Genomic DNA, 21,372 nt, shown 5'->3' on the forward strand with positions numbered 1-21,372 from the left:
ACTCCATCAGTGCTGCTGTGTCTTATCCACTCATACCAGCAAAACACATACTAACACACCACCAACATGTCAGTGTCACTGCAGTACTAAGAATGACCCACCACCCAAATAATACCTGCTCTGTAGTGGTCCTGGGAGAGTCCTGACCATTGAAGAACAGAATGAAAGGGGGTGAACAAAGCATGCAGAGAAACAGATGGACTACAGTCAGTAATTGTAGAACTACAAAGTGCTCCTATATGGTAAGTGGAGCTGATAAAATGGACAGTGAGTGTAGAAACAAGGAGGTGGTTTTAATGTTATGGCTGATCTGTGTATACCTAATAAATTGCCAACTCAATGCATATGTAACACAACTCTATAGATGGTCAACTGACAGGCAAAGCAATGCAAACCTGAAAACAAGAACAATATGTCCTAGACTGATGCCAAATCAATAAAACTATGAATTCACTCCAAATTGCAGATCTCTGACTATAGATACATTTCTAAATCCTTCCCTTCTCAGTACACATTAAGGTATGTGCCCTTTGAATCAACCCCTATCACATTTCTAGCAGTGCATTTGTATAAACCTGTGTCTTTTGGCGTGGGGTTTTGTATTATCAAGAAGCCCTGAGGGTGTAGATACTTGTTTCCAAACACTCGTGGCTGAGAGCTGACTATTAACCGTGTTCTGTCCGGGATCTCCCATGCCACCTCGGGCTTGGGAATACCAGTCGCTGCACAGTTCAGCTGAACAGCAACTCCTCTTTTTGCGTATGTTGAAAGAGCAGGGCCACTTGAGATTCGTGGCGAGTATGCGATTATAGCAACTGAGACTGTTTGCAAGGAGCTTCCGTATTCGTTAGCAGCACGGCAGGTGTAAGAACCCCTGTCGTACACAGAAGCCTGCTGGATGTTAAGGGTTCCATTTGGTAGAACAGCGTAGCGACCTGCCCGTTGAGGTCGGTTTAGAACAACCCCGCTTGGCAAGGTCCAGGTAAGGCGGACAGGTTCACTGCCTGACAGGCAGTGTAACTGTAAGCTTTCACCATTTATGACACTAACAGGTGAGTTGTACCTATTGCTGATGTCCGGTTTCCGCCCTGGAGTTAGCACAACAGTCCTTTCTACCACTCCACCAGAATTGCGTCCCAAGCATCGATAGGTTCCTGTCTCTGAAAGTGCAGGATTACTTATAACCAACGTCCCATCAGGCTTGTGGTAGAACTTGTTAAATTTGGTACCACTTATTAGTTGATCTCCACTAGGAAGTACCCAGGTCAGTTGTGGAGATGTGGGACCCTCAATGGAACAATTTAAAATCATCATCCGCCCTACAGTTATAGACTGAGATTCTGTTTTGGGACTTCTAAGTCTTGGTTTCTCTAAAAGATCTATAAGATCAAGTTGCACAACAAGCATTGCCTCTCCACCTTCATTACGAGCGATACAGGTCAATTTGGCTCCATTGGTTATCTTCAATGAATGAATATCAAGAGTGCCATTTTGATAAACTGTCATCCGGCTTCCGTAGTATGGTGCTGGAAGAATGATGTTCTCTGGAAGGACCCACATCACAAGAGGTACAGGAGTGCCAGTTGCCTTACAATGGATCAACTTCCTTTGATCCTTCACACCAGACACTTTCAAATAGTTTGTTGAGCTGCTTAATCCATTGATAGTAGGGGGTGAGACCAAGATCTCTAGCTTGGTGACCTTCCGATCTTGTCCTGCACTGTTTCTAGCAAGGCAGGTATAGTTCCCACCATCAAATCGCTGTGCATTCTGGATGACCAATGTTCCATCATTATGGATCAAGTACTTGCTTGAGGCTGAGGGTATTGCTCTATTGATTGGTGAGAACCACAGTATGTGAGGGTTAGGATCTCCTTTAGCGGTACACTTCAGTGAGGCTGATTCTCCGTACATGACTCGGACAACTTCATAGGTCTTGTTTTTGATCACCAGTACATCTGCCAGAACTTTGACATGCACCTTCATCTCATCCTTGCCGATCCGGTTCTCAGCATAGCACGTGTAATCTCCTTCCTCGTGCATCCCAACTTCATTAAAGAAGAGGGTTCCATTGTCGAAAACGACATATTTATGTCTGGGACCATTACTGGTGCCAGATTTCATAATGCTGTTGATCATAGTTCCATCTGGCAGAGCCCACTGGATCATTGGGTTCGGAAGGCCGGATGCAACACAATCCACTTTGAGGTTACCACCGTACATCACCTTCTGGTCAGCTTGTGTCCTTTGCTCAATTTTGGCAGGTTTTGTCAAGATGGTGACTTTGAGGAGAATGTAGTCATCTCCAGCTTTGTTATGTGCAGCACAAAGATAGTCGCCTTCATCTTTTTCCGTCACAGAGTGGATGCGGAGTGTACCATTGGCGAACACTTTGATTCGTGGGTCATAACTGGAAAATACAATGGTACAATTTAAGGTCATACACGATTTGTCAGTACAATGATTCTATTTTTTGGTGCAGTAATTGAAAGTGACATAGATGGAAAGCAACTAAGATGTTTGTATTACCTGTAATTAGCATCCACAAGCTTTTTGGATGGAGTCTTCCAGATGACCCTGGGCTCTGGATCTCCTGATGCAACACAATCCAGTTGCAACTTTCCCCCATATACAACATCTGTTTTCTGTGGAGATGAGGAAGTAATCCTGGCTCTGGCTGATGCAATGGATTTTTTCACAGTTAATCTAAGAATTCTGGATGAACTCCCAACTGTACTCGTAGCTGTGCATTCATATTTTCCTGTCTCTGCTTGACTCAGTCCACGAATAATCAGGGTCCCATTGGGGAAAACAAATGAGTTGTGCCCGGTAACAAATTCTGAAGGACGGAGCTGCAAGCCTTTGGGTGTAGACCAGCTGATTGTAGGGCTAGGACTACCTTTGGCAGTGCAGTTCAGATAGGCAGTGCTGCCTTCTGAAAGAGTAAGGTCTTCCTGCCTTGGTTGTTGGATAATCGGAGGTGTAGAAGTAACTGTAAGGCGGACAGATATAGAGTCTGCACCAACTGCGTTGCTGGCAATGCATTTATATACTCCTCTGTCAGTGTAAGTAGCAGATGTAATCCTGAGTGTACCATTGGATAAAACTAAAATCCGTTGATCCGGTGTGCTACTGGCTAAAACGGAACCCCGCTGCTCAGGTGTACCAGCTGAAGGAGCATCATTATGTAGCGCTGCCCTGTTAGGGAGCAGCCAGGTTGTACGAGGCAAAGGGTGCCCCTGAGAGCGACATTCCAGTTCAACAGGATCTCCCAGATGTGTAGTTGTGTCTCGATAGCGGGGCTCCAACACTCTGGGATGTCTTGCTAAGACGATCAAATTGACCACCATCTTGTCCTCACCATACTGGTTCTGGGCCTTGCAGAGGTACTGGCCCCGGTCCAGAGGATGAACCTTGCGTATTATCAAGGTGCCGTTAGAGTGAACTTCATACCTCTGAATCTTGGTGTTCTGAGCAATGCTGGCTCCTGGGGAGGAATACAGTGATATTAATAAAGGTAAATTATTAATGAGATATTTGATGTACAACCCCAAACGAAGTTGGGACAATATGAAAAATGCAAATAAAATAAAAATGCAGACTTCCTTACATTTACTTTGACTATTATTTGATTGCAGACGGATTGAACACAAGATATTTCATGTTTTGTCTGCTCAACTTCATTTCATTTGTTAATATACCCCATTCCTGCATTTCAGGCCTGAAACACATTCCAAAAAAAGTTGGGATGGGGACAATTTAGGGCTAGTAATGAGATGAAAAAACAAAATAATGATGTGATTCCAAACAGGTAATGTCAACAGGTGATTGTAATCATGGTTTGGTACAAAAGCAGTCTTTGATGAGCAAAGACAATCAGAGGATCTCCAGTTTGTCAACAAATGCATAAGAAAATGATTGAAATGTTTAAAAACAATGTACAGTGTATCACAAAAGTGAGTACACCCCTCACATTTCTGCAGATATTTAAGTATATATTTTCATGGGACAACACTGACAAAATGACACTTTGACACAATGAAAAGTAGTCTGTGTGCAGCTTATATAACAGTGTAAATTTATTCTTCCCTCAAAATAACTCAATATACAGCCATTAATGTCTAAACCACCGGCAACAAAAGTGAGTACACCCCTTAGTGAAAGTTCCTGAAGTGTCAATATTTTGTGTGGCCACCATTATTTCCCAGAACTGCCTTAACTCTCCTGGGCATGGAGTTTACCAGAGCTTCACAGGTTGCCACTGGAATGCTTTTCCACTCCTCCATGACGTCATCACGGAGCTGGCGGATATTCGAGACTTTGCGCTCCTCCACCTTCCGCTTGAGGATGCCCCAAAGATGTTCTATTGGGTTTAGGTCTGGAGACATGCTTGGCCAGTCCATCACCTTTACCCTCAGCCTCTTCAATAAAGCAGTGGTCGTCTTAGAGGTGTGTTTGGGGTCATTATCATGCTGGAACACTGCCCTGCGACCCAGTTTCCGGAGGGAGGGGATCATGCTCTGCTTCAGTATTTCACAGTACATATTGGAGTTCATGTGTCCCTCAATGAAATGTAACTCCCCAACACCTGCTGCACTCATGCAGCCCCAGACCATGGCATTCCCACCACCATGCTTGACTGTAGGCATGACACACTTATCTTTGTACTCCTCACCTGATTGCCGCCACACATGCTTGAGACCATCTGAACCAAACAAATTAATCTTGGTCTCATCAGACCATAGGACATGGTTCCAGTAATCCATGTCCTTTGTTGACATGTCTTCAGCAAACTGTTTGCGGGCTTTCTTGTGTAGAGACTTCAGAAGAGGCTTCCTTCTGGGGTGACAGCCATGCAGACCAATTTGATGTAGTGTGCGGCGTATGGTCTGAGCACTGACAGGCTGACCCCCCACCTTTTCAATCTCTGCAGCAATGCTGACAGCACTCCTGCGCCTAGCTTTCAAAGACAGCAGTTGGATGTGACGCTGAGCACGTGCACTCAGCTTCTTTGGACGACCAACGCGAGGTCTGTTCTGAGTGGACCCTGCTCTTTTAAAACGCTGGATGATCTTGGCCACTGTGCTGCAGCTCAGTTTCAGGGTGTTGGCAATCTTCTTGTAGCCTTGGCCATCTTCATGTAGTGCAACAATTCGTCCTTTAAGATCCTCAGAGAGTTCTTTGCCATGAGGTGCCATGTTGGAACTTTCAGTGACCAGTATGAGAGAGTGTGAGAGCTGTACTACTAAATTGAACTTACCTGCTCCCTATGCACACCTGAGACCTAGTAACACTAACAAATCACATGACATTTTGGAGGGAAAATGACAAGCAGTGCTCAATTTGGACATTTAGGGGTGTAGTCTCTTAGGGGTGTACTCACTTTTGTTGCCGGTGGTTTAGACATTAATGGCTGTATTTTGAGTTATTTTGAGGGAAGAATAAATTTACACTGTTATATAAGCTGCACACAGACTACTTTTCATTGTGTCAAAGTGTCATTTTGTCAGTGTTGTCCCATGAAAAGATATACTTAAATATCTGCAGAAATGTGAGGGGTGTACTCACTTTTGTGATACACTGTACCTCAAAGAAAGATTGGAAGAGATTTGCATATTTTTCCCTCAACAGTGCATAATATCATTAAACAATTCAAGGAATCGGGAGGAATTTCAGTGCGTAAAGGCCAAAGGGCGCAACAATAGCTGATATAACCACATGGCCAAGGGATTACTTTGGCAAACCTTTATGGAGTTACATGCACAAATGCCACTTAAAATTTCACTGTGCAAAAAAGAATTTAAATTTAAATTTGACCCCTACGTTACTTACATCGTGTTGAAACACAACTACGTTTTTTAATATTTATATGTGTTAGATTAGCATTTTATAGGGAGCAATTCATAAGGGGTGTGAGGCGAATCGACAACAGACTTTGTGCATATGTAGGATTTCATCTGGTACGCCAAAATAATTTTAGAAAAACTGCACTGATGTCGGCAAAACTAGAATTAATTCAAAACTTCACAGCTAGCTTCAGCTTGGCCACACCGATGCCCATTTTCAATGCCAGTTTTGTAAGCCAAAGCAAAAAGTGCTTTCACAAATGTCAAATAATGAAATGTAATTTTAAAACCACCAAAATCTGCCATGATTTAAAAGCTGCTGAAACATGTGGGTTACTGTCCACAGCTAGAGCAATCTTGTTTTTGCTATGGTTGGCAGAAAAAAGTCTGTGCTCCAAAATTGGCACCTCAAAGCCTAAAGAAGTGTGTTGTTGATCACATGGACAAAGAAGAAGCATGAGCAGGGACTATAAAATGCTTAAATAACACTATACTACACTATATTATGCTATACTAAATTATACTATACTATATTATACTAAACTATACTTTACTATAAAGACATCATACCTGTGGAGACTTTAGTCCAGGAGAAAAAGGGGCTTGGCTCTCCCGCAGCCACACAGTCCAAATGGGCATCAGATTCAGCCTGTGCTGCCACCGTCTTTATATCAGTACTGGTTATTCTAGGCTGTCCTCTCCTACCTGGGACAACTGGTAGTTGCTGATTATAATGACTATTAGAGACAGCTGTAGAATGGACAGTTGAAGAATTACCATTTGACTTTAAAGGAGTGGTCAGTCCTGGAGAATGAACCATTGGGAACTTCTGGGCAGTTGTAGGAGCTTTTAAAAGTGTGGTTTGAGATTTTGGTCTTGTAGTGGTTTGTTCTAGTTTAGTATATTCTGATAGACTTGTAGAATGAGGAAACGATGGCTTGATATTCCGTTCTGTGGTTAAAATTCTGTCCTGGTGTCTGTCAGGTATGTGATTCAAACTGTCTGGTACACCTTTCCTACCCCAATTTGGGATATTTTGGAAAGGAACATAAGTGTAAATTTTAGATGTTTTTATTGTCTTTGGTGTTGCTTGTATTGTTGGGGGTGTAGTTGTTGATGGTTTTATTGTGGCGGTTGCTGGTTTTATAGTAGTAGTAGAAGTAACAGTTGATGTTGTTGTTTTTAGGGTGGTAAAATAAAAATCACCTTCCATCAAAGACACATTTGCTTCAGTAAATCCAGGCTTCCTGAGAGGATATCCATTCTCTTTATCCTCTGAAGCACTGCTTAGTTTTGTTGTGGTAGCCGTTCCAGACTGAGCACTTTGCGAAGTTATGGGTCTCTCCGTTGTAACCTGAGAATCCTCCTGTGCCCCCTTATAGAGGTTTGCTTTTGTTGAGCCACTAGGGAATTCTGAGTCATGGCTTGCGATGATTTCATGCTCGGTATTTGCAGCAGATGAGGAGTAAGGCCTCGTTGAAAACTCTCCCACAAGGCCTTCAGATGCAGACACATTTTCTGGTTCACTTATATTATGAGGCTTCTTTACTTCGTCTCGACCTCCACCTGGTATTATTTCTAGCAGTGAATGAGGAGTCTCGGGGGATTTGTCAGACTTAAGCAAGTATCCCGTAACCCTTTTACGTTGTGGATCTTCAAACGGTTTATCTACCGTGGGCCGGATGCTTGTGAACCCTTCCTGGTCAGCTGATGTGGCTGGGGTGTTTTGAATTAGAGGAGATAAAGTGGAAACAGTTTGCCCGTCTGTTCTTGATTTTTCTTGCCCTGTAAAACCTGGAGATGTCGATGGAGAGACTGACACTACTGCAGTGCTCGTGGATATATTGAGTAGTTTGGCATGTGACAAGGTTGTATGCTCTATTTCAGGCTCTTTCTTATTGAGAAAAGGATCAAGGGATAAATTACTCTGGCCAGTATATAAAAGCTCTGTGTTCTTTTTATGATTCATTTCGCTAAGTGACGTTGCTTGGCTGTCAGTAAATGGAGCTGTGGTGTTCACTTGGGCTCCGCTGCTCGTAGCCCATGTAGATGTTTTTATTTTAGACTCTGAGGAAGCAGTCATCTTGGCGATCTCAGAAACCGGGGCTAAAGTAGTGGGCTGTGATGTGGTACTTGTGACGTGTGCAGATTTGTAGCTATTCTGTTTTGTCCTAATTCTATCTGGCCTTTTACGTCTGCCGCCATTCTTACGTCGCGAACTGGATGAGTTCCTAGTACGTAAGGGAGGCGCAATATAAATTAATGTAGTGTGTGTTTCTCGGTCGCTGGGTTTAGTTCTTGGTGCCACAGTAATAAACAGTGGAATTTTTGAAGTTTCTTGGTGTGCTCGAGTTGCTGATTCTGAAGTGTCAGTAAACAAGTGAGGAGTAGACTGTTTTTCAGCAGTTTGGCCATTAAAAGCCACAACTGTGGTCAATACTGGGCTGTGTGTTGACTTTTCCTGATCAAGCCCCACTACATGGCTAGAACTTTTTAAAAGGCTGTATTCATCACTAATATTATGATTGTCATCACCTTCAGACGTCTGACTTGCATCAGTTACTTTATTAACCGAAGTGTGACTTTGATTTCTCAGAATGAAAGCTTCGTATGATGTTGTACTCTCAACGTAGTTTACACTATCCCATTTGGCAACATTTCGATCCATTACGGAATAACTTGTAGGCTGTGGTCCAGTTGTGGTCTGCACAGCGTTTATGGTGGTTGTAAACAAGTCTAAATCTTGGTTGGTTTCAGGAGCAGCAATTTGGTAGGTTATGTGCATCTGGTCTTTAGAGTCTAGTGATTTTATATCTAAACTCTCTACAGTGGTTTTAATTGATGCCTCTGAAACGGTGACTGGATATGATGCTTCATGCATTGGTGCTTTGGTGGTAGTAATATCTGGTGATGATTCTTCAGTCCTTTCGAGAGCTTCGGACTGTTTCGCTGTGGTAAATTCAAGCAGCTGTGATTGAACTAAACTTGGAGTTGTAGTTGTCTTCGAACTGCTGCCACCTTTGCGAACTTTTGCCAAAATATCAGCCCATCGCTCTGGATCTATTTGACCATTTAAAGTATTGACTCTTCTTCTTGGGTCTACTGAGTTATTTCTGTTAACTCCAGGAGGCGTGATTCGTCTTCTCGGCATAGAAGGATGTCTCCACACCTTTCTGGACGGATGCCCACCTCGAACAACGTTTGGTATTCTTTTATTAAAAGTATCCACTCGTACACTAGGCGTTTTTTCCTCTGGCTCTGCATTTTCATTGTCTCCAGATGCCTCGAGACCATTTTCCGTAAGAGGTATTATTTTGGTAGAGGCTCTTTCTGCAGGCTGAGGTCTGCTGGAATATTTTCTCAGAGGCTGTCCACCAGAGAGTCTTGTCAAAGTTACCTTTGTGGCCAATCTGTCTACACCATGTTGACTTTCAGCCACACATTTATAATAACCGCTGTCCACCAGCTGGCTGTAGCGGATAGTCAAAGTTCCATTTGAGGCCAGAGACATCCTGGATGATTTTGACCATGTGTTTATAATTCTGTTGTCAGGCAGGATCCAATTTATATCTGGATCGGGAGAGCCTGAGGTCACACAGGGAATGGAAACAGGCCTGCCAGCAACTCCTGACATTGGTTCAGCCACACCTTCATCTCCTGGTCCTGGACTAGAAGACTCCTCCACTGTCAGACGAAAAGGAAGAACGCTAATATCCCCCATTACTTGTGCTATACAGTAGTATACTCCTGAATCTGAGTAATCCACTGCTGTTATTGCCAACAAACCAGACTGGGAAACTGATATCCTGTTATCAGTGCTTTGATATGGAGCCTCGACTTTGGCGCCATTAGGCAGCATCCATTTAATTGATGGGTTTCCCGAGCTGTGCACGTTGCAGTTCATCTGTACTCGACTCCCTATCACAACGGTCTGCAATGTTCTAGTGGTGTTTTTGGTCTCTATCATCACCCAGTTTCTGCTTTGTTGCCTCTCTGTTTCTGATTCTAACAGCTGGGATAAATTAGTGCTGAGAATGAGTTTAACCTGTTTACTTGAGGATTGGGGTCGGTTTAACCGCAGGTTCACTGTTGACTGCATTATCCATGCAGGTTCTGCCACAATATTGGCTTTCACACCGGTAAAGTAAACAGCATCCACTTCCACATCCTGTCGATACCTGTAGCTGATCTGAGGTTCTTTGCTTAGCATGATCTCCCGCTTCAAGTGGGCGGGTACATCGCTGTAATATGCAATCAGTCTCCACAGCCTTTCGTAGTTGGACCTGTCGATCGAGCACTCCAGATCTAACGTCAGTGTCACATTTGCATTAATCTGATTTGGATTAGAATGGTCCCAGTTGATTCTGGTTGACTCTGTGGGGTCATTGACATGACAGTTCAGATCCACTTGGTTCCCGTGTTCATCCGACAGGTCTAGTGAAACATTTCCAAAAGGTTGCTGAAAGTCAGCTAAGGTCAAGAGTTCGCTTTCTGTGTTTGGAGCAGAGGTCCTGTGTGGGGCACTGATGACGGGACTGGTGCATTTGAGCTTCTCTAGCTCCCGAAGATCTGTTTTCTTTAGTTGTTTTGGAGTGACGCATACAGGGCACAACTGACTTACTTTGTCTTTCTTGCATTTGAGCACACCTGATAAGATAATGTAAAGAGACAGAAACAATTAATGTATAGTCACCATTAATTTTCTATTATCAGGCAAGTAATTAAATAATTCAGACAAACAAGCTGGCCTTCATATACTAAGATTCTATATATACACTGATCAGCCATAACATTAAAACCACCTCCTTGTTTCTACACACACTGTCCATTTTATCAGTTCCACTTACCATATAGAAGCACTTTTGTAGTTCTACAATTACTGACTGTAGTCCATCTGTTTCTCTGCATATCTTTTTAGCCTGCTTTCACCCTGTTCTTAAATGGTCAGGACCACCACAGAGTAGGTATTATTTAGGTGATAGTTCATTCTCAGCACTGCAGTGACATTGACATGGTGGTGGTGTGTTAGTGTGTGTTGTGTTGGTATGAGTGGATCAGACACAGCAGCGCTGCTGGAGTTTTTAAATACCATGTCCACTCACTGTCCACTCTATTAGACACTCCTACCTAGCTGGTTCAGCTTGTAGATGTAAGTCAGAGACGATCGCTCATCTATTGCTGGTGTTTGAGTTGGTCGTCTTCTAGACTTTCATCAGTGGTCACAGGACACTGCCCACGGGGCGCTGCTGGCTGGATATATTTTTGGTTGGTGGACTATTCTCAGTCCAGCAGTGACAGTGAGGTTTTTAAAAAGTCCAGCAGTCTTATCCACTCATACCAGCACAACACACACTAACACACCACCACCATGTCAGTGTCACTGCAGTGCTGAGAATGATCCACCACCCAAATAATACCTGCTCTGTAGTGGTCCTGACCATTGAAGAACAGAGTAAAAGGAGGTTAAAAAGTATGTAGAGAAACAGATGGACTACAGTCAGTAACTGTAGAACTACAAAGTGCTTCTTTATGGTAAGTGGAGCTGATAAAATGGACAGTGAGTGTAAAAACAGGGAGGTGGTTTTAATGTTATAGCTGTACATATCATTAAAAGGTGTTGGATTGTTACTCACACAGAACACAAGTCCTGGCCACCCAGCAACCTGTTGGCGGTTCATGGCTTGCCTTGCTTTCCCCTTTATAGCCCTTATTATGGCTGCTAAGATACCCAGATTTTGACAGATAACAAGGCTGTAATCACAGTATATATATTGGGAAGGGTGTGGCGGATGTCCCCTATAATATTAAGATATGGTCAAAATCAACATATTCCACTCACTATCTTTGTGTAATATTAGGATCTGTGTGGATTAGTGTTCCAATCACTTGTTAATATGGCAGGAATGTTTTAGAATGTCCCCTGCCAATCCTAGTAGATTTGCCACCCCGAGAATGTTCAATTCATGGCTACGTCCTTGGTTTACAAGTATGTATCGATGTCTTATCTGGTAACCCTGTAACTCCAATGACTATGCAGTTGACACACCAGACTGGTATTTAACCCTTCATTTTTCAACTATGCTTTGAGAAGACACTTATATTGCTTATTTGATAGACATTATTAGATACATATGTAATACATTAGTATACTAATAACGTAAGTACTAATAACATAATATAAAGTATAATAACAATAAGTACAGCCATTTCTTTGATATAACTTGTTTATAACCCAATAATAACCTGGTGCATTTGAATCCCACTCATTGAACCATTTCATCCGACAGTCACAGGTCCAGGGGTTCTCATGCAGAAACAAGTTCTCCAAATAAGGCATGCCAGCTAACATCTTCTGCGGCAGTGCCGTCAGCCCGTTCTCAGACAGGTACAGGTGCCTGAGTGTGGACATCGGAAAGTATCCCAGTATTGAAAGTGTTGCGAAAGTGGCTGCATGGAGCTGCTGGAGCCGGTTGCCCTCCAACTGCAGCAGACGGAGAGAAGTGAGTCCTTGGAATGCATCCGGGTGTATGAACTCCAGATGGTTGTGATCCAGGTGGAGCCTGGCTAAGCTCCAGAGACCTTGGAAGGTGTGCCTGCTAATTACTTTCAGCTTGTTGTAGCTCATTTTCATCATCTGCATAATGAGCAAAGAGAATGAGGGCAACATTTGGTATTAATGTTCTTTTTCCTACAGAAATACAGACAACATAGGGCAGAAGACTGTAAAGCATGTGTTGTCCTCTCACCTGAAGGGATATCAGGTCCTGGAATGCTCCCTTAGGAATGTTATGAATATTATTCCCATGCATCATGAGGAGCTCTAGCTTTCGCATGCCAGCAAAAGTGCTCTCTGTTATTCGGTTTATTGTGTTGAATCTGAAACAGTAAATTATTGTTGTTATTTTTTAGACAGTTGTAAGAAAAAGTGGTAAAATCTGTATTCTTTATTGAACATACTCAGAGTACTGCATATAAAGTATGCAAAGTTAAGTATGTGTGTTGAAGTATGTGGACTAATGTCTTTTTCAAACACACACACACAAGCTTCCATTCTGCCTTTCTCAAGACAGTCCACATACTAAGACCAAATTTCAGATAAAAAAAGAATAGCTGAGTTTAATAAAGTTCATCAATCCACAATGAGAACACCACAGTATTGCAGTAGAAGCTCTGCCAAGATCACACCAAGAGAGTAAAAAAGAAACCAAGGGTAACAGCAAAAGTCCTGCAGAATATCTCTGGGATTCGTGAATGTCTTTGTTTATAATAAAACACCAAAAACACAGCTCTGCAAAAAAAGTACTGCACAATGTTTATGAAACACTCCTGGGACAAGATTATATCAGCACAATGTCTAAATTCCTTAACTTAAGTAAGTTAACACTGATCAGCCATAACACTAAAACCACCTCCTTGTTTCTACACTCACATACTTTTTTAGCCTGCTTTCACCCTGTTCTTCAATGGTCAGGACCACCACAGAGCAGGTATTATTTAGGTGGTGGATCATTCTCAGCACTGCAGTCACAATAACATGGTGGTGGTGTGTTAGTGTGTCTTGTGCTCGTATGAGTGGATCAAACACAGCAGCTCTGTTTTTAAATACCGTGTCCACTCACTGTCCACTCTACCAAGTTGGTTCACCTTGTAGATGTAAAGTCAGGGAGACGATCGCTCATCTATTGCTGCTGTTTGAGTTGGTCATCTTCTAGACCTTCATCAGTGGTCACAGGACGCTGCCTACAGGGCGCTGTTGTCTGGATATTTTTGGATGGAGGACTATTCTCTGTCCAGCAGTGACAGTGAGGTGTTAAAAAACTCCGTCAGCGCTGCTGTGTCATATCCACTCATACCAGCACAACACACGCTAACACACCACCACCATGTCAGTGTCACTGCAGTGCTGAGAATGATCCACCACCTAAATAATACCTAGTCTGTCGAGTCCTGACCATTGAAGAACAGCATGAAAGGGGGCTAACAATGCATGCAGAGAAACAGATGGACTACAGTCAGTAATTGTAGAACTACAAAGTGCTTCTAAATGGTAAGTGAAGCCGATAAAATGGACAATGTGTGTAGAAACTATGAGGTGGTTTTAATGTTATGGTTGATCGGTGTAAGTCTTCCTCTACTGGGGACCCTGATCACATTCGATAAGAGTATATTTGCCTGACAGATGCTCTCTCCAATGCATGCACAGTCCACCGACCCCTTATTATTTGCCCATAGTTTGGTAGATTCATGCGTAACCAGGGTCCAACACACAGTGTTGAAGACCCTGCCCCCTTTTTTAGTCCGGTCTTTTCCTACACAGCAGACTAGTGGCCAATTCGTGCCTGATAAGGGGCGCCCAGCTGACAGGTAGTAGAGCTGAGATTCTCAGTGCGCCAACTGGCCTCCCAGAACATTCTAATATTCCCTTTTTCGATGTGTATGTCTGATCAGCAGCTGTAGGGCAGATTGATGCTGATGAAGGTTCTGCAAGTTATTAAATAGAAGCATTAACAAAATATTTCACGTTTAATAAATTCAAGAAGTGGACAAAGAAACATTAAGTGGAAAAAAATCAGATGTTTCTCATCTACAGGACAATTCTAACAACTGTACTGTGTCAACCCCGCCCCCTTTTTTTTAGTCCGGTCTTTTCCCACACAGCAGACTAGTGGCCAATTTTGTCTGCTGCAGGCACTGCAAGTCGTGCCTGCTAGGGGGCGCCCAGCTGACAGGTAGAAGAGCTGAGACTCTCTGTGCGCCAGCTGGCCTCCCAGAACATTCTAATATTCCACTTTTCATTGTGTATGTCTGATCAGCAGCTGTAGGGCAGATTGATGCTGATGAAGGTTCTGCAAGTTATTAAATAGAAGCATTAACAAAATATTTCCATCCAGGACTGTAAATGATTATCAGGACGTTTAATAAATTCAAGAAGTGGACTAAGAAACATTAAGTGGAGAAAAAAAATCTGATGTTTCTCAATTACAGGACAATTCTAACAACTGTACTGTGTCAACCCCTGTCCAAAAATATAAGTTATGAACGTTTATTAGAATGAAAAATGTATGAGGGATCCCTAAATGATTTCAGTCAGTGATGTGCAGTAATGTGCGCTCACAATAATGAAACAGTACCGACATGCTTTGCCAACCAGACCCTCAGCACAGCTTACCCCAAGTTGAGGCGCTCCACCTGTCTGGGCAGGCTGGCGGGCACGTTAAGCAGGGAGCGGAAGGTGCAGTGAATTTCTCCAGGCTGGGGGCAAGCGCAGGGGTGCGGACAGCCGTTCACGTTTCTAAGCAGCACTCCCAATGCCAACAGTGTCAGCATGCACTTAACACACCGTTTCATCATCTGTTCATTCAGCTCCATCATCAGCTCCAGCAAGACCAGGCAGATTTTCTGCTAAATCAGTGTGGAACAAACGGCAGTATGGAATTGATCTTCAAGCCAGAATCACATAGCAACATCAATTCAGCATTAAAATCTGGAAGAAAAATGAAAATGGCATGCGTTAAAATAAACTTCAATCTTATTTCTGACTAAGCACTATATAAAATGTTTATATAAAATGTTTATTATATGAAATATATTGCACTAAGCTGTTCTTAATTTTTTGGCAATTTATTTGTGACTGTTTTCAATAAAATGCGCCAAGAAAAGGACAAACCCATTTCCAAATGCTTCACATAAAAGCAGGACACATTTATGTAAACCACAAATAAAAGTTGATGACTGACTCTTTTGCAGCAATAAAAGCACTTTAGAGATTTCTGAGACATGAAGCAGATGCTCATGAGAAAGACGATGAGTTTTGGGTTCACAAAGGTTTACAAAGTTTAATGAGGCTGAACATTTTGATTTGCAAGCTTTAAGCTAGGAACCTACTCAATGCAAATACGTAAATGCACATACTGTCAGCTGTAGGAGGTCAATTTAAGATATTGCTCTGTTCCAAAATGTGTTGAGTGCAATTTACAATGCAACACAAGCACAAGCTGCATTCTGAGCAATGCAGAATGGAGGTGTAGCAAATTTATTTGCTATCCTATGCTCAGAGTTTAAGTGTGTTTTTCCCCTGTCTGTCATAGCATCGGAGTTAGTTGAAAGTGTCACAGAGTTATGCCTAGTTCATACTATACAATTTTTGCCCTGATTTTCGCTCGCCGACTGGTCGCCGCTAGATGTGGCAGCTCGGGAGAAACTCGGCTCTCAATCGCTATGTGTGAACTACTCAACAACTCAATCCGAGTCCGAGTGGCTCGACCGAAGAAGGGTTTCTAGCATGTCAAATATCTGGATCTGAGTCGCCCAACTGGCAATGAGTGCTATGTCGAACAGCCAATGAGAACGCAAGATACGGGGTGAGGGCAAATGCAGGGGAGAAGTTGTAAAAAGGTGGGACGGGCATAATATAGTTTATATCAGAATACATTGGCACACACGTTTTACAGTATTTTTGACCTTATCGTTCTCTACAAAACATAACACCAACATTGCATTGCAAAAAATATTTATTAACCTCCAACTCACTTTATATATAGTATATAGATTATACTATATAATCCATGCTATTCCTATTTTCCTACTTGTTTTTACGCTGCACATCAACACACAAACTTTGATCGCTCGCTACTTGTTGACGTGCAGTTTTGGATGTGGTATCATTAAAGTTTTTGTCACTTCTAGCGTTTGTTTTCGTGACAAAACGTAGTTCGGGAGAATAGAGAAGCTTGCCTGCGATTTCAGTTGGTGATAAATGTGTAGTGTGAAATCCCCTATTGCCGATCAGTCGTGTAGTGTGAAAGCCACACCCACTTGAAAGACTACGATTACAAGAGATCCAGTTGTGTAGTGTGAACTGTACAGCGACCTGACGACTTGGAAAGTCGTGCAGTGTGAACTTGGCATTAGTTTAACAAAACAAACACATTGTCAGCTGACATTTAATCTAAGATTTGGTAATGATTTGTTTATTAGTGTTAATGCACCTGTGAGTACTGGAACACAGTAGGAATTACATGATGCACATTAACATTATGTCTACCCTGCATTGACATTTGCATCTTTGCCTCTGTGTCATTGCAGGTTTTGTGATAACGTTGTTAACTGTTGCAATAAACTTTAGATGTTGGTTTATACTAGTTCAAAAGAAGCAATAGCAGACTTAGTAGCACAAATGTAGAATGCTTGCACTCAAAAAGGTACAGTCAACATTTTTAGTCCATAACAATAAAAAAGCAGGATAAAGTCCAGTGTATAAGGTCAATTACTTATATGACACTGAAATGCAAGCAATTTGTTTTCATAATTTTATGCAATTCTTCCACATCTACTCATATCCAATTACCTAATTGCATTTCTCTTCCTCTACTGCAGCAGACCTCGCACTGATCTTCATTATCCCCAGTCTTATTGTGTTGGCGCCATTAATCAGCCAGCAGAAGTCATAACTGCAGCAGTTATGAGGAATCCCCTCTGGCAGTCCCACCCCAGGCAAGTTAATCATTGTCCGTATAGGCGCCCGGTCTGCCAGTAGCAGAGCTGAGATTTGAACACGTGAGCTCTGGTGTGTTAGCGTGTTTAACCACTGAGCCACCCAAGCGCACATTTGAATGGTATACAAAGTAACCAATATAATAAATCAGATAAGCCCTTTTTTCTTTTAGTAAATTGTGTGGTTAAGCATGTCTATTACTGTTCGTTTGTTTATTAGGATTTTACACTTTGCTTACATTCATAATAGGAACGGTAATTACTCATTACACAAGGTTCATCAATTCACACAAGGTTATATCAAACAGTCATGGACAATTTAGTATCTCCAGTTCACCTCACTTGCATGTCTTTGGACTGTGGGAGGAAACTGGAGCTCCCGGAGTAAACCCACACAGACACGGGGAGAAGATGCAAACTCCACACAGAAAGGACCCAGACCACCCCACCTGGGGATCGAATCCAGGACCTACTTGCTGTGAGGCGACAGTGCTATCCACATAGTCACCGTGCCGCCCTGTCTATTACTGTCCCTGATTTTACCTAAATGCCTTAGAAATTAAGGATCCATTTCCAATGGCTAGAATTCAATCTATTGTTTTTTGGATCGACTCCCAGCTCAACTATTTAGCATCTTCTTAAGAGACCCATCCACTAAAAACTCATCATTCTTTTCTAAAGTCTGGAAGGGAGTGGGACGCATGACACGGTTGAAATATTAGTGCTTTCAGGTTGTCAGTAGTTGCATGTGCTGTGATTATACCTATTGGGCTTAACAAAAAGTCAGATACAAAGCTTTAACCTTGTCATTAGAATGCATAAAAATTTTTTAAAGAAGTGTGTTTGAAGTGACTTTAGCAAGTTTAAGATTCCAAGACACATGTTTTATATCTTGCTTCTAATTATAATTATAACTGTTAAGTGTTACCAGGTCATGTAGTATTTATAACATAAAGCAACTTTTATAATTTTATAACAAATCTTAATTTCCTTCGGGATTAATAAAGTATCTATCTATCTATCTATCTATCTATCTATCTATCTATCTATCTATCTATCTATCTATCTATCTATCTATCTATCTATCTATCTATCTATCTGTTTGCCTGTCTGTCTGTCTGTCTGTCTGTCTGTCTGTCTGTCTGTCTGTCTGTCTGTCTGTCTATCTATCTATCTATCTATCTGTTTGCTTGTCTATCTATCTATCTATCTATCTATCTATCTATCTATCTATCTATCTATCTATCTATCTATCTATCTATCTATCTATCTATCTATCTATCTATCTATCTATCTATCTATCTATCTATCTATCTATCCATCCATCCATCCATCCATCCATCCATCCATCCATCCATCCATCCATCCATCCATCCATCCATCCATCCATCCATCCATCCATCCATCCATCCATCCATCCATCCATCCATCCATCCATCCATCCATCCATCCATCCATCTAAAACATCCAAAAATAACAGAAAAAGTTTTATACATATTTAGGGCACAAGATGCTACTACAAACAAATGTATGGAATAAAATAATGATGTAAATTATTTGATGTGCTAGAATGGCACTTAAAGTGCATAACTAAATGCCAAAGCAACTTTTTCCCTTGATTTGTATCTCTTGACTTTGGATCCAAGCCAAAACTGTACAGTAAAAACCTAAACCAAAATAAAACAATATAACATCTGCTGGTATAAAACTGAACAAAAAATAAATTTAGAAAAAAGGTTTGGGCTTTGAGTAATTTCAGCATTTTGCTTATATTTATTTTACTGTACCTGCCATCAGGTGTTAGCATGCACCAAACAATAATAAAAAAAAGCATGTGTGCAGAAAACAGAATTTAAAAGACTTACCTTACGCTTTTTAAGTTCTATGTGGTAGCACAGACTTTCCGACTGAATTCCAGCTTTTCTTTCATTCATTTATTCTTTAAAGTTTGTCTTCCATTGTGATTCAATGTAAAAATGCAAAAATAAAGGTTTTCATTCATGCAGAATCTTCTTTAAGTTCATTCACTGTCATTCCAATATGACAGACTTTAATCCAAATCTAGGAAAAAAACAGCAATCCTTATTGATAAAAAAAGTAAAATAATAAATAGATTAGCTTATTTGAATGGCAGTTTTTAAGTGAGCCTCAGTAATTTCTCAGCAGTCCTCAGCAGATCCTTTGCAGCTGCTTTCATGTTGAGTTGAGAGCTGTATGAATCGAGGGTGTGCTGGTGTGCTGGTGGATAGATAGCTGTGCTGTTGTGGGGAGAAGGAGGAGTGGTCATCATGCCCTCTTCAGGCTCCTTCCTCAAACACCTCAACACTTCAGCATTTCCACTGGAGGCTGGACGACCGAGAGACTTTCCTTTAGCACCGATCCAGTAATGAAAATGCACTAGTGCACTGGAATACATGCATGATTCAGGAGAAAACCAACCTGACACTGATTTTCCACCAATGCAGATGTTACTGATTAGCCAAGACATGATTAGTGTCCAAGTGTTTGAGTTGTGAGGTTAGTTGAGCTCATAAGTAACGGCGCTTCAAGCCACCAATGAGATTTAATGGTACTGGCAGGATCAGAATGAATAAATAAATGTAGAATGACCTATAATATAGAGGGACTTTGTACAGTAACTGACCTTAGAATTGTCTCTTGGCCAAGTTAGCAATAGAGCCAAAGTGCCACCTCAGCATAATGTGACTTTTTAGTTTTTTTTTTCTGATGGTCCACTGATCCATGTAGTTTTTAATGGCTGCAGTCAGACTAGTCCTAGTTTAAAAGCTACAGTAGGGTATGAAGGTTACTATTGATGAAGGACAGTTTTTATATCTGCTTTATGCACACAACTTTGTTTTATGAGTAGTATGGTGACACATTTAAAATATTTATTAACATGATTTGATAAATGCTTTATTGGCTTCATTTTAAAGCAGGTTATAAACATTTTCTAGTTGCTGAAAAATTAGATTAAAATTCTTGTCTGTAGTACTCACTGTTTCACTACTACAGTGGTACCTTGTAACTCAACATCCCCTAAAATCTTTAAAACTCAACGCCCTTCATTGAGAAATTTGTACCCTTAAACTCAACCTTTCCCTTAAACTCAACGAGTGTACGACTGCTTCTTTGCTCAGTGCTCGGCTTGAGCGTTACGGTAAAACGTCATGCGAGCATGACACGAATTTGCATTTGTGTGGAATAACCTTCAGATTCACTCTGAAAGCTCCACATGTATCTGTGTTTATCTGGATTGTCCTCACTGTTTCACTTTTAAACTTGTGTTACAGCTCGAGGTTCTGAGAAATTGTAAGAATCAGCTTTTCTGAGAGTAGCTTATCATTAAAAAAATTTTTTTTTTTAAATAAGAAAAAAAAAAGTTAATGTAAGTTAATGTATTAAAAGAACAACATAGAAACACTAAAGCTCTCTTATTATTGCTTAATTGTTCTCTACTAATTAAGAAGCATAAGAAAATAATAAAGAAGTAAAGGTAAAGAGCCGCTTTTATTGTATTTTTAACTGATTGATTTTGACAACCCCATTAATTTACATTAGCCCAAAATATATGCAGTTCCACGGGACCATGGAACGCATTAACAGGTTTCCCATACATCCTAATGGGACAAAATACCTTAAAACTCAACGTTTTTTAAACTCAACACCACTCCCAGAACCAACTGACGTTGAGTTTCAAGGTACCAGTGTATTTAAAAACCACAACATTCTCTTATAATTAAGCCTTGTCCACTAGCTAACCTATGTTGCCTTCACAAATCACTGTTAGAGCATTCTGAGTTCACAATTCAAAGAAAAAAAACTAATGTCAAAGGTCTAAGGCTTCTGCCCTTTCTACTGGGCAACCACATCTGACATCTGAGTTACATCAAGCAACTATCACAGCTCCAAGAAAAAAAAACAAGTAGGTGCTGTTGTCACTGTCATCATGTCTTATGCGTATTGGAGTACAAAGACGCCAATTATGTACTCAATAATAATATATACATAAACAGTACAAATCATTATTCAT

General features: G+C 41.3%; 2 protein-coding genes across 3 annotated transcripts in view; one reads left to right on the forward strand and one right to left on the reverse strand.

Annotated features, from left to right (window-relative positions):
• gyg2 (glycogenin 2) overlaps positions 1–12,220 on the forward strand; it is a 42,072-nt gene extending 29,852 nt beyond the window's left edge. For both annotated transcript variants that reach the window (XM_063009727.1, XM_063009726.1), the window contains one exon: positions 12,134–12,220. The gene's annotated coding sequence lies outside the window, so the exon portion shown is untranslated. The remainder of the gene's footprint in view (positions 1–12,133) is intronic.
• Positions 505–15,227, reverse strand: mxra5a (matrix-remodelling associated 5a). The gene is made up of 6 exons (XM_063009725.1): positions 15,016–15,227; positions 12,593–12,722; positions 12,090–12,480; positions 6,417–10,493; positions 2,530–3,487; positions 505–2,410 (listed from the first exon to the last, which is right to left on the reverse strand). The coding sequence occupies exons 1-6, from the start codon at positions 15,216–15,218 to the stop codon at positions 505–507; spliced, it is 7,665 nt and encodes a 2,554-aa protein (XP_062865795.1). The 5' UTR covers positions 15,219–15,227.
• Between the last annotated feature and the right edge of the window lie 6,145 nt (positions 15,228–21,372).

The sequence above is a fragment of the Trichomycterus rosablanca genome, chromosome 15 (genome assembly GCF_030014385.1).
Source record: "Trichomycterus rosablanca isolate fTriRos1 chromosome 15, fTriRos1.hap1, whole genome shotgun sequence".
Lineage (NCBI taxonomy): Eukaryota > Metazoa > Chordata > Actinopteri > Siluriformes > Trichomycteridae > Trichomycterus > Trichomycterus rosablanca.

Bases quoted from the DNA above. Each gene is read 5' to 3' on its own strand.
- mxra5a (XM_063009725.1), bottom strand. From the start codon at position 15,218: ATGATGGAGCTGAATGAACAGATGATGAAACGGTGTGTTAAGTGCATG. The intron at 12,723-15,015 runs GTAAGCTGTGCT...TTACTGTTTCAG, and splicing joins GTGGAGCGCCTCAACTTGGG to ATTCAACACAATAAACCGAA. The intron at 12,481-12,592 runs GTGAGAGGACAA...CTCATTATGCAG, and splicing joins AGGACCTGATATCCCTTCAG to ATGATGAAAATGAGCTACAA.